The 10,812-nt window shown below is 35.1% G+C and overlaps 1 protein-coding gene across 1 annotated transcript; it reads right to left on the bottom strand.

Annotated features, from left to right (window-relative positions):
- Nucleotides 1-711: 711 nt before the first annotated feature.
- On the bottom strand, nucleotides 712-3,997 carry LOC112050137 (glutathione S-transferase). Its single transcript, XM_024088307.2, has 4 exons — nucleotides 3,701-3,997; nucleotides 2,999-3,166; nucleotides 2,009-2,148; nucleotides 712-1,411 (listed from the first exon to the last, which is right to left on the bottom strand). Exons 1-4 carry the CDS (start codon nucleotides 3,834-3,836, stop codon nucleotides 1,244-1,246), a joined length of 612 nt encoding a protein of 203 aa, XP_023944075.2. The 5' UTR covers nucleotides 3,837-3,997; the 3' UTR covers nucleotides 712-1,243.
- Between the last annotated feature and the right edge of the window lie 6,815 nt (nucleotides 3,998-10,812).

The following is a 10,812-nucleotide window of genomic DNA, read 5'->3' as shown; positions in this document are numbered from 1 at the left end:
GCTGTGCGATTAGTGTATATTTAGATTACTGCAATTTTATTCATTTTTCTTTTCTTTATTCGTGAACATTCTAACTATGATTTTTAAATGGATTTTAAATAACACACGCCTCAGCGAGAATATAGCTCTTCCATAAAACTGATCCTAAAAATTCAGTTCGATGGTAATAATATAAGAGTAATAATCAAAGTTTAGCCGCCCTTTCTTGCTACATTTAATATTTATACAAAAAGGGATCTTTCACCCGTTTACCCAATATCTTTTGTACACATTTTTCTCTGTGAATATTTCCATTGGAAAATGAAATTATGCCCCTAAGAAAATATTGAAGATTCTCGGGACCGCAAATAACATGGAATATCAGTATTAGTGAGTAGTGGAAAATATGAAAATATTTTCACAATAAATATTGTACATTATCTACTTTGAGATATGTTTCATATGTTATTTAAACACAAAATCTATACTAATATTATAAAGCTGAAGAGATTGTTTGTTTGATTAAACACGCTAAACTCAGGAACTATTTGAAAAATTCTTTCAGTGTAATATAGCACACTTATCGAGGAAGGCTATAAGCTATATATTATCTCCGTATTCCTACGGGAACGGTAACCACACGAATGAAACTGCGCGGCGTCAGCTAGTGTGATATAAATGCGGTATAGATTCACCTATAAATACCGATGCGGAATAAAAAAAATAAAGCTCTATATACTCGTACAATCTTTAATTAAATTACTTGTTTTTTCAGTACATTTGAATAAAGCTACCTCGTTGGTCCAGTGGTTAGACTATCTGGCTTCCGATCACGAGGTTTTGGGTTCGAATGTTTGAAAATTCTCAGTGCGGAGTTCGGAAATTGGTGGTTTTGCTCCCCAGTGCCTCGAAGAGCACGTTAAGCCACCGTTATTTTTTTTTTTTTTTAGTACCTACGTATAAATTTTGAACAAAAGCATTGTTTTTTTAAAAAAAATCTTTTTATTTAACAATTTAAAGTAAGTTAATTTAAAAGAACAATTTGGACTAGGAACATTTATTTAACAAGCATTTGTAAACGGTGAAAAAAAATGTTATAAACTGTTATATAAAGCTGCACGTAATTATAAATATAATTTGTTCTTTAACAAAAATAATAATTATTTGTAGAATATCGTATCCCACAGGTAGATATTTTGCTACAAAAGACATTGATCAGTTAGCTATACAACAAAGAAATCGTTTCTTATTGAAATATTTATAATTAAATTCTATATGGTTTCCTTTTGGCAATGTACTCCTTCACTCCTGGCAAGGATCTAATCTTGTTCAGAAGGGCCACCGTGTTGGGATACTTGCGTTCGATCTCCTCGCCCAGGAAAAGGTTAGTTGCTTCCACTATCCCCACGAACACGAAGTCTGCCCAGGTTAACTGAAAATAATATGCTCAATTTAGCTGGTAGGTATATACAGGTTGTCTCGTAATTAATGGATAAAACGCAAATGGTAGATACACCACATAATTATCTAAAACTGGTTAGAATAGTTTTCCAAAATTCCTTAGGGTGATTCAAATTATATTTTTTTTCGGATTTTTCAAAATTTTCTATTTTGAATCAGTTTTTTTGATGCTGCTGAAACTAAGATATCAAGATTAAGAGATGAAGATCTGATTTTTGTTAAATATTACAGATTAAATTACCAATACACTGTAATACTATTTTTGTAAATAATGTTTTATACAAGAAGCTTCGACGGAATAATTATTTTTCTTTCATTAGGATGACCCAATTGAAAAAAATGTCCTGTATAAAAAAATGTATGGACCTGAAGTGTACCATGATTTTAAAAACTTGTACATTTATCGAGATTTGTAAATTAGTATAAACCTTATGTCAATTCTTTGTATTTAACTAACTAACCCACACCCTCCGGAATTGGAGGCAGAGGTCAATTCCACTGGGCTATCATGGCTTAAATAAACTGATAACAAAGAATAATTATTGTGTGATAAAATTATTACACCCACCTTTCCAAGGAAGAATCCTTTATTCTTCTGTAATTCTTTTTCAAATCTAGAAAAGAAATAATCTACAGTATCTTCTAGAAACTCTTTTTTGAGGGCTTGTTTCTTCGATAAATCTTTTTCTCTGATGTACACCAACACTTCTGGAAATACAAAAAAGTGTTTTATTTTAAATTCATATATTTGTTTATAATTTTGGATTACCATTCCCATAGAGCCAGGGACTATTTATTTTTCTCTAACATGTGTAAAATTTTGGATTACGTTTCGCTCAGAGCCAGGGATTATTTATTTTTCTCTAACAACATTATGCGCTTAGAGTGATGTCTTGATGTTGTATGTTTCTTAGGTTGCTAATTAAAACAAAATTAAATTCAAGTTCAATTTAGTTAATTTATAAGCACTTTTGAAATATCAAGTTTGACTAATTGTAAAGTCTCTAACACCGGTTCGGAAGGCAGAAGAAGGCCAATTTCCAGGGCACAATATCATTTAGTTAGTAAGTGCCTACCTCTCATCGAGTTATGCGCACCATAGTATCAGGACGATAAAAATAATTGGCAGCACGTATATACCGAATATATATACCGAAGTTTAGAGAGCATCATGGATGAAGCTGGATATCGAACTTGACTTGAAGCTATTACTTTGTTGTCTTCTAATTGCAAGCGTCCACAGATCCACGTCGTATGCATCGGACGTATCGCATCGAAAGGATTTTTCAAAAATTGTAGATCATAAATTTAATTTTTTTGACCTTTGACCTTGAATATAAATTTTTCTTTGCAAGGTAAAGATGGGTAACTTTCAAATTTTATTTTTAATCATTTTTATACAATCTTACTGATTTTCAGCTTGGTGGGAATTTATGTAACTTCGATTGTCTAAATTGACCGGACTATTAGGTATATTGAAAGGCGCATGAAAACGCAATATTAGTATAACATCTCAGCCATCGTTATTCCATCTATAATTACTATAAAAAGCACTCACTTTGCCAGAAATCGTATATGTTGTAGACTACGGCGTCCAATACGGCTTGCTCCCATGGATCAGAGGGCACCAAATTGTGCAAATAGCCCACGTACCGAGCAATGGCGAGTGACTGGTTGATTGAACGGTTGCCTTCTTCGTATAATGGTAATTGACCATATGGCAATGCTGTGGATATAAAAAAACTAGTAAACGCGGTTTCTTCCATATAGTTCCCATTTCCGAGGAGATACGGGAATACAATATACTAGTAGCTTATGTTCATAAGGGATAATGTGGCATTATCTTGGTTAAAGAATTTTTCACATCGGTCTAGTAGTTTCAGAGCCTATTAAATGTAACGAAACAATAAAATATTACCTCTTTATATGTATAATACTAGCAGACGCTGCGCGATGTCAACCGCGTGGTTCCCGATCCCGTAGGAATACAGGGATAAAATAAAGCCTAAAGCAATCAGAAGTAGTGTAGCTTGCCAACAGGAAAAGAATGTTTCAAATCGGTTCAGTAGTTTTAGAGCTTATTCAATGCAAACAAACAAACAATAAAATCTTTCCTCTTTATAATATTAGTATAGATGATCTATGCTATGTATATCACATATAAAAAGTTTGAACATCATAAATAAATAGGAGAATGAATTAATACTTTATTTATAGTCCAAGAACATTCCAGGAGTGAAAAAATTATAAAAAAACTCACAATCCTTCACATCTTTCATGGGCCAATTCTTGTACTCGTATTGCACATCTTCAAACTTCTCTTTCCCATAATGCAGTATGTATCTGATTCCCTCTGCCACGCCATTGATGTCGAAATAGTGCAGTTTCTTCGCCATTGTCAAACCACTCGTGATAATTTGTGATTAAATTATGAACGAATAATAAGAGTCGACTCTGTTTTATACCACTAATTTGTTTTGTTACTTATTCATAATTAATAATGTGATAAAAGTAACTAAAATTACATGCGACTTTAACTGCGGTTTCACTAACAAAGACTGTAAATGGTAATTTTGTTTATCAAATGCCTTCTAAAAATTAAACGGAGTGAACAACTTTCTTATCTTAACTATTACGATAAAACAGTTATATTGTACAATACTAATTAATAGTCAAAGCTAGCTATAATTTATCTAGTTTATTAGACTTGTCTTATGATTATTTATTAATAAGATTGAATACAATTTCATGCTCCATCAAAGATTTTATTGTTTTTTTTAATGATTAACATTGTCTTCATTTTAGGTGTATACATCACTGATTGAGTAATATTTGAATTGATTGAGTTAAACAGTTAAATAACATGGAATTATGTCTAAACCGCACTGAAGGTAGGGATTTTTGTTTTTTGTACAAAGATCAATTTAACTTGAAAAAAAATTCGGCTAACTATATGCGATATTTTAATATGCCTTGATGTCAACTATCACCTTGCACGTAATATTTACGGGACAGCCTATTTATTGTATTATGTTGATATGTATACGAACAGAGTAGAAATAACTTTTTTTTCATTCATTCACTCTACAAATATTTCTTTCTTAATTTTTCTCTCTTGTGAAATTCATATCAATAAAAAAAATCACTCTCTGTTTACGACCGGTAACAGGTTATTGTCGAAACATTTAAAAAGTTTTGTTTAAAATATTTAAAAGGACAGACGGACAGAAAATTGTATTTTTTTATTAATTTTAAATGAAAGTAAGTATGATACAGAAGTAGGTAGGTAGGTAGGTAGGTAGGTATTATGTTTATTTACCATTCGAATTCGGGTGAGAGTATAGATAGACAAGGGTCAAAGAACAAAAGTTCAAGAACAACTAGATAAAATAAACTGCTACGAATGTTATTATGTCAATATTATTACAAAGTTAATTTTCTGTCGAGCATCAAATTCTTCAAACATTAAAATTATACCTAAATTGTATAATCAAATCAAATTCAAAAGAGCAACTTTTGAGTTTCTTGCCGGTATCTTCTCAGCAGAACCTGCCTTCCGAACCGGTGGTAGAATCTTTACAAATAGTCAACTGACGTGTCAAAAGTGCTTGTAAATTGAGCCTACTTGAAATAAATGAATTTTGATTTTAATTTTGTCTAAATTGATTTTTCTAAGCATTAATAACTCAACGGTAAAGGGGCTTGACTCATCAACGAGAGGTCGTGGTTTGAATCCCGCCTGCTGATCAATTTTCTTTAAACAAAATTTATTTGGATAAGTTAGTTTAAGTTCCTTATTGTATTCTTTCTCAATAAAAAAAAAAAAAAAAACAAAATAACATAATATTGGGGTCCAGGAACAAAATATTTATTAATGACCATCCTACTCAAACTTTATGATTGTGACAGCGAGTTGGACAATGGTAGTGGGGCGTTTTCCAGACATTGATGGTAACAAATATTTTAAGTTATTATATTCCCCATCATCATTATTAATAACCCATATATTATTGCTCATCGTTAAGCACGAGTCTCCTCTGAGAATGAGAGGGGTTAGGCTAATAGTCCAATGCGGATTGGCAGACTTCACATACGAGAATTGAGAAAATTCTCAGGTATGCAGGTTTCACGATGTTTTTCCTTCACCGTTTGAGACACATGATATTTTTCATTTCACTAAATAATAAAGAAAACATATATTAATAACAGCTATTTTTATGCTCTACAAAATGCATTATTTAAATATTTCTCTAACTTTATAGAAATAAATATTTTATTATTTTAGTAATTTTATTAAATTCTTTGATTTTTTTCGTTGTACAAAGTGCACTTTACAACAGTTAAAATCTTAGAGTACGCCAGTACAACAAGCCTACAAAATGATATTGAAATACATTACTTACAGTGCAAGAAGCTTTTCCAAATGCAAAACGAAGCTCTATAAACGTTCAGACGTAGTTTTCTGCGAACTTGCACATTTTCCGTAGTAATAAAGTGTTTCCTTAGGCGCAACGAAGTACGGGACCGTAAATTACTACGGGTTTCTCTTGTCGCCGGTTTTCTGGGGTATGGTCGTAATTATAGCGGAAACCGATGACTAATATTGTTGCTTCTGAATTCAGCTTAGAAATCAATGTGGCCTTTTATCTATGATGAGTGAAGAAATATAATGAATATATTATTTTTCAGGTAGGTTTAATACACAAATTAAACCAAAACCAAAACCAAAACCACAATTAAATAAAAATATTTTAACAAAAAACACAAGTAAATTTATCCGCGCGATTAACGTATTACACAAACATATGGAGCTTCATTTTAATTTTCTGGTAATTTGAATGTTGAGTTTAAACCTTAATTAAAATTATTTCTTTAAAATAAAATGTTCCTTTTTTCTCTAATTATTCTTAAAAACTATGTTGAAAATAGAAATGACAATGACAACAATGGGTAGAAATCCCACTCAGGAAATGAGTCTCGTCCCTAACCACGATGAATAATTAGAAATGAAATTTAATACCCAATAAGACGTACCGCCAAGCGATTTAGCGTTTCGGTACCATGTCTTGTAGAAACCGAAAGGTGTGTGAATTTTTATCCTTCACCTAACAAGTTAGCCCGCTTATATTGCATTATCATTTATCAACTGAGATTGTAGTCGAGGGCTACCTTATAAAAAATTAAAAAAAAGAATAGATAGTTACTGTATTAGTTCTACTGAGCTTTATAACTAAAACTGTCCTCAATATCGTACCGCATGGCTCCAGGGAAGACCAGCGCTGCACTAGTGCATCCATCACTAGCGTAGCACACGCTGAGTGTGGACCATTTTGGTACAACACACATCATTTTTTTGGATTAATTTAATTTCTTTAAATTATTAGTTTTCTTTATTTTTAAAATTTCTTCCTTTTTTTGTTGTCTTTTGTGTATTATGTGTGTGTGTGTGTCCAAATAATATAATTTTCTTTCTTTCTTTCTCGTTCTCAGGATACTGGCGTTTTCGCTGTAATTCGCACCACACTCTTTCTCCCACCGCAACCTTTAAGTGAGAAAAGGATCTTGTTTATTTGCCGGGCAGGCCGCGGCCTGCTTAAGTAGCACTAAGTAATTGGGCACCAAATATACTGACCGTGCACTTTGAAGGATCCGTAAATCGAAACGGATATAATTTATGTTTGATACATTACCATATTTATATTCTATTAACTGCTTAAAAGGCTCAAAGTCATTCAGCGAGCAATGGAGCGAGCTATGCTTGGAGTTTCTCTGTGTGATCGAATAAAAAATGAGGAGATCCGCAGAAGAACCATAGTCACTGACATAGCTCAGCGAGTCGCGAAGCTGAAATGGCAAGGGGGCAGACCACATAGTACGAGGAGTCGATGGACGTTTGGATCCAAGGAGTCCCTGCAACTCGCTTGATGTCGTCAGTCCACCTGGTGGGGGGTCGACCAACACTGCGCTTTCTAGTGCGAGGTCGCCATTCCAGCACTTTGAGACCCCAACGTTCATCGGTTCTTCGAACTTTGAACTATGAACTTGGGACTAATGCAGGATACTTTTTAATTTTAATAAACACGTACATGACGATTGATAACACAGAATTTTTATTATTTATACTATATTCAGTAAGTGTTTATGTGTTGCAGTGCCAAAAGATTTCTTTAAATCATTTCACCGCGGGTAGAGAGCCGTGATAGCCCAGTGTATAATACCTCTGCCTCCGATTTCGGAGGGTGTAGGTTCGATTCCGATTCGGGGCATGCACCTCCAACTTTTCAGTTCTGTGCATTTTAAGAAATTAAATATCACGTGTCTCAAAGAAAACATCGTGAGAAAACTTGCATACCATAGAAATTTCTTAATTCTTTGCGTGTGTGACGTCTGCCAATCCGCATTTTGCCAGCGTGGTAGACTATTGCCCTAACTTCTCTCATTCTAAGAGGAGACTCGAGCTCAAGAGTGAGCCGAATATGGGTTGATAACGAAGTTGCCTCGACTGGTGACAGAAGGACTGCCTCATTTTTAGCGGAGGATTAGCCTGGTTGGCCAGCGGGGAAACGCAGCCAGTATTGTTGCCACCATTCCGAGTACGAAATAAAAAAATAGTGGTGGTGATTATGTATATTTAAAACAGATTCTATAAAAATGTAATGTTCTAGATTCAGGGCGTACCTACATAAGTATTCGTATGAGAGTTATTTATTGCCAGCCTTCTGGCGTTGCCTGCGAGCGCTAAAATCTTCGCATTATGGACTTGAGCCAAGAAAGAAAACCACTAGTAGGTAATCTACAAATCAATCTTAAATAATGCAACCATAGCGGCTGAAGTTAAGATGTGTCGAGTAAAATACAGGCTAATAGGCTAGCCAAGGCTAGGCTTGGTTGTATAAAACCAAGCATAGCCGACATTAGCCTGTATGGACCGAGACACTATCTGATGTCTGTATAATCTATGGGTATGGTTTGGAATGGATTGCTTTCAAATATTGCCTCCGATTGGAATACGGTCCGGGGCATGGACCTCCAACTTTTCAGTTGTGTGCATTTTAAGAAATTAAATATCACGTGTCTGTTCAAACGGTGAAGGAAAAACATCGTGAGAAAACCTGCGTGCCTGAGAATTTTCTTAATTATCTTGTGTGAAGTCTGCCAATCTGCATTGGGCCAGCTAATGACTAAGAACTAACCCCTTTCATTCTGAGAGGAGACTCGTGCTCAGTAGTGAGCCGAATATAGGTTGATAATGATAATGATGATTCCCAGAGGTACAGGAACTACAAGAGTGAAACCTGCTACATCTACTATCTTATTATATAAATACGAAAAGTCATTCCTCACTGAATCTCGAAAACCACTTGATGTACAAAGCTGAAATTTTCCAGGAAGGTAGTTTATAGTTAATAGGTATCCACTAAGAACGGATTTTGCGATAGAACCGGATTAAAGAGGTCTAAGGGCGAACGAAGTCGCGGGCGTCCGCTAGTCTATACTAATATTATAAAGCTGAAGAGTTTGTTTGTTTGTTTCATTGAACACGTTAATATCTGGAACTACTGGTCCGATTTGAAAAATTCTTTCAGTGTTAGATAGCCTATTTATCGAGGAAGGCTATAGGCTATATATTATCCCCGTATTCCTACGGGAACGGGAACCACGCTGGTGAAACCGCGCGGCGTCAGCAAAAGAGTAGCAAAATCAACTAAGACATAGATCATGAATATACTAGTAAGACGATAAAAACCGAACGTGTAGGACGTAGGTACATGATATAAGTGTGGGTACGATTATTTATTGGCTGCCTCCTCGCAATGCCTTCAGGCACCACAATCTCCAATTATGGACAAGAGCCAAGAAACAAGAGTACAACAGACGTTATCTGCGAATCAATCTCAGAAAGTTCAATTGCTTAAGGGCAAGAGACTGAGTTGAAATGAAAATGACATGAACATTTTATTTAACTCTTTCGGGTGGTTAAAAAACCCTTGCCTTTAACCACAGAACAAAGATAACGCTTAAGCTAATTAGCCCTCATTCGCACGAGAGTTTTTTTAACAGACGTTAAAAAAGAGTGCAGATATATTATGAAGTATAATGAAGATTTGTTTCCCGCGCATAAAATTGAAAATTCAACACTGCTCGAAAAACAACGACGTGTTTTAAAACCCCCGTCGTGTGAACATACACTTGAGAATGCATTTCTTGTATTTAAACGTCTTTCTTGTATTTTTTAACGTCTGTTAAACTCTCCTTTAAAGTCAGCTACTGACGATCAAGTAATCTCACATGCCTGCAGCGCACATAACAGAGCATCATCAATACATCTAAATAAAATTAAGGTTCCTGTCTGTGATTCAAAAATAACTGTGTTTTCTCAAGCGCTCATAGTTATTTACACGATACCAAGCCACACAATTTTTTTTTTTAAATGTGTCTGTTTGACTGTTCGTCCAGGATAATCAGGATTTTGACGACCTCCGTGGCGCAGTGGTATGCGCGGTGGATTTACAATACGGAGGTCCTGGGTTCGATCCCCGGCTGGGCAGATTGAGATTTTCTTAATTGGTCCAGGTCTAGCTGGTGGGAGGCTACGGCCGTGGCTAGTTTACCGAAAGGGGTGAGGATTTTTATCCTCCTCCTAACAAGTTAGCCCGCTTCCATCTTAGACTGCATCATCGCTTACCATCAAGTGAGATTGTAGTCAAGGGCTAACTTGTAAAGAATATAAAAAAAAAAAAAAAAAAAAAAAAAAAAAAAAAATAGTTACCACCCTACCGGCAAAGACGTATCGCCAAGCGATTTAGCGTTCCGGTACGATGCCGTGTAGAAACCGAAAGGGGTGTGGATTTTCATCCTCCTCCTAACAAGTTAGCCCGCTTCCATCTTAGACTGCATCATCACTTACCATCAGGTGAGATTGTAGTCAAGGGCTAACTGGTAAAGAATAAAAAATCTTTGGACAGCTGAACTGATTTCAATGGGATTGTCACTGGAAATTTGAGGAGGTTATTGGGCAACATACATTACATAATTAGGCTTAATATAGCTATTATACCCGCGGGATTCATGAATAACTGAATTACACGCGGACGAAGTCGTGAACGTCCGCTAATTATTATTATAAACCAGCGGACGACCGCAACTTCGACCGCGTGAAATTGAGTTATTCACAAATCCCGCAGGAACCATGGATTTTTAATTTGAAATTTTGAAAAGTAGCCTATGTGTTAAACTAAAGTAAAATCTATTTCTATTCCAAATTACAGCCAAATCGCTTCAGAGGCCGCAGCGCAAAGGACGAACAAAGATACACAAACACACACACACAAACTTTCGCCTTTATAAATAGGAGATCGATGCCTTTATAAT

This window comes from Bicyclus anynana, chromosome 10 (genome assembly GCF_947172395.1).
Source record: "Bicyclus anynana chromosome 10, ilBicAnyn1.1, whole genome shotgun sequence".
Taxonomy (NCBI): domain Eukaryota; kingdom Metazoa; phylum Arthropoda; class Insecta; order Lepidoptera; family Nymphalidae; genus Bicyclus; species Bicyclus anynana.
The sequence above is the reverse complement of the archived record's forward strand: the minus strand, read 5'-3'. Positions and strand labels throughout refer to the sequence as shown.

Excerpts from the sequence above, each read along its gene's own strand:
- LOC112050137 (XM_024088307.2), bottom strand. The coding sequence starts at position 3,836 with ATGGCGAAGAAACTGCACTATTTCGACATCAATGGCGTGGCAGAGGGA. Across the intron at positions 2,149-2,998 it reads CATATACGATTTCTGGCAAA|AAGTGTTGGTGTACATCAGA; the intron begins GTGAGTGCTTTT and ends TTGTATTTCCAG. Across the intron at positions 1,412-2,008 it reads AAGGATTCTTCCTTGGAAAG|TTAACCTGGGCAGACTTCGT; the intron begins GTGGGTGTAATA and ends TATTATTTTCAG.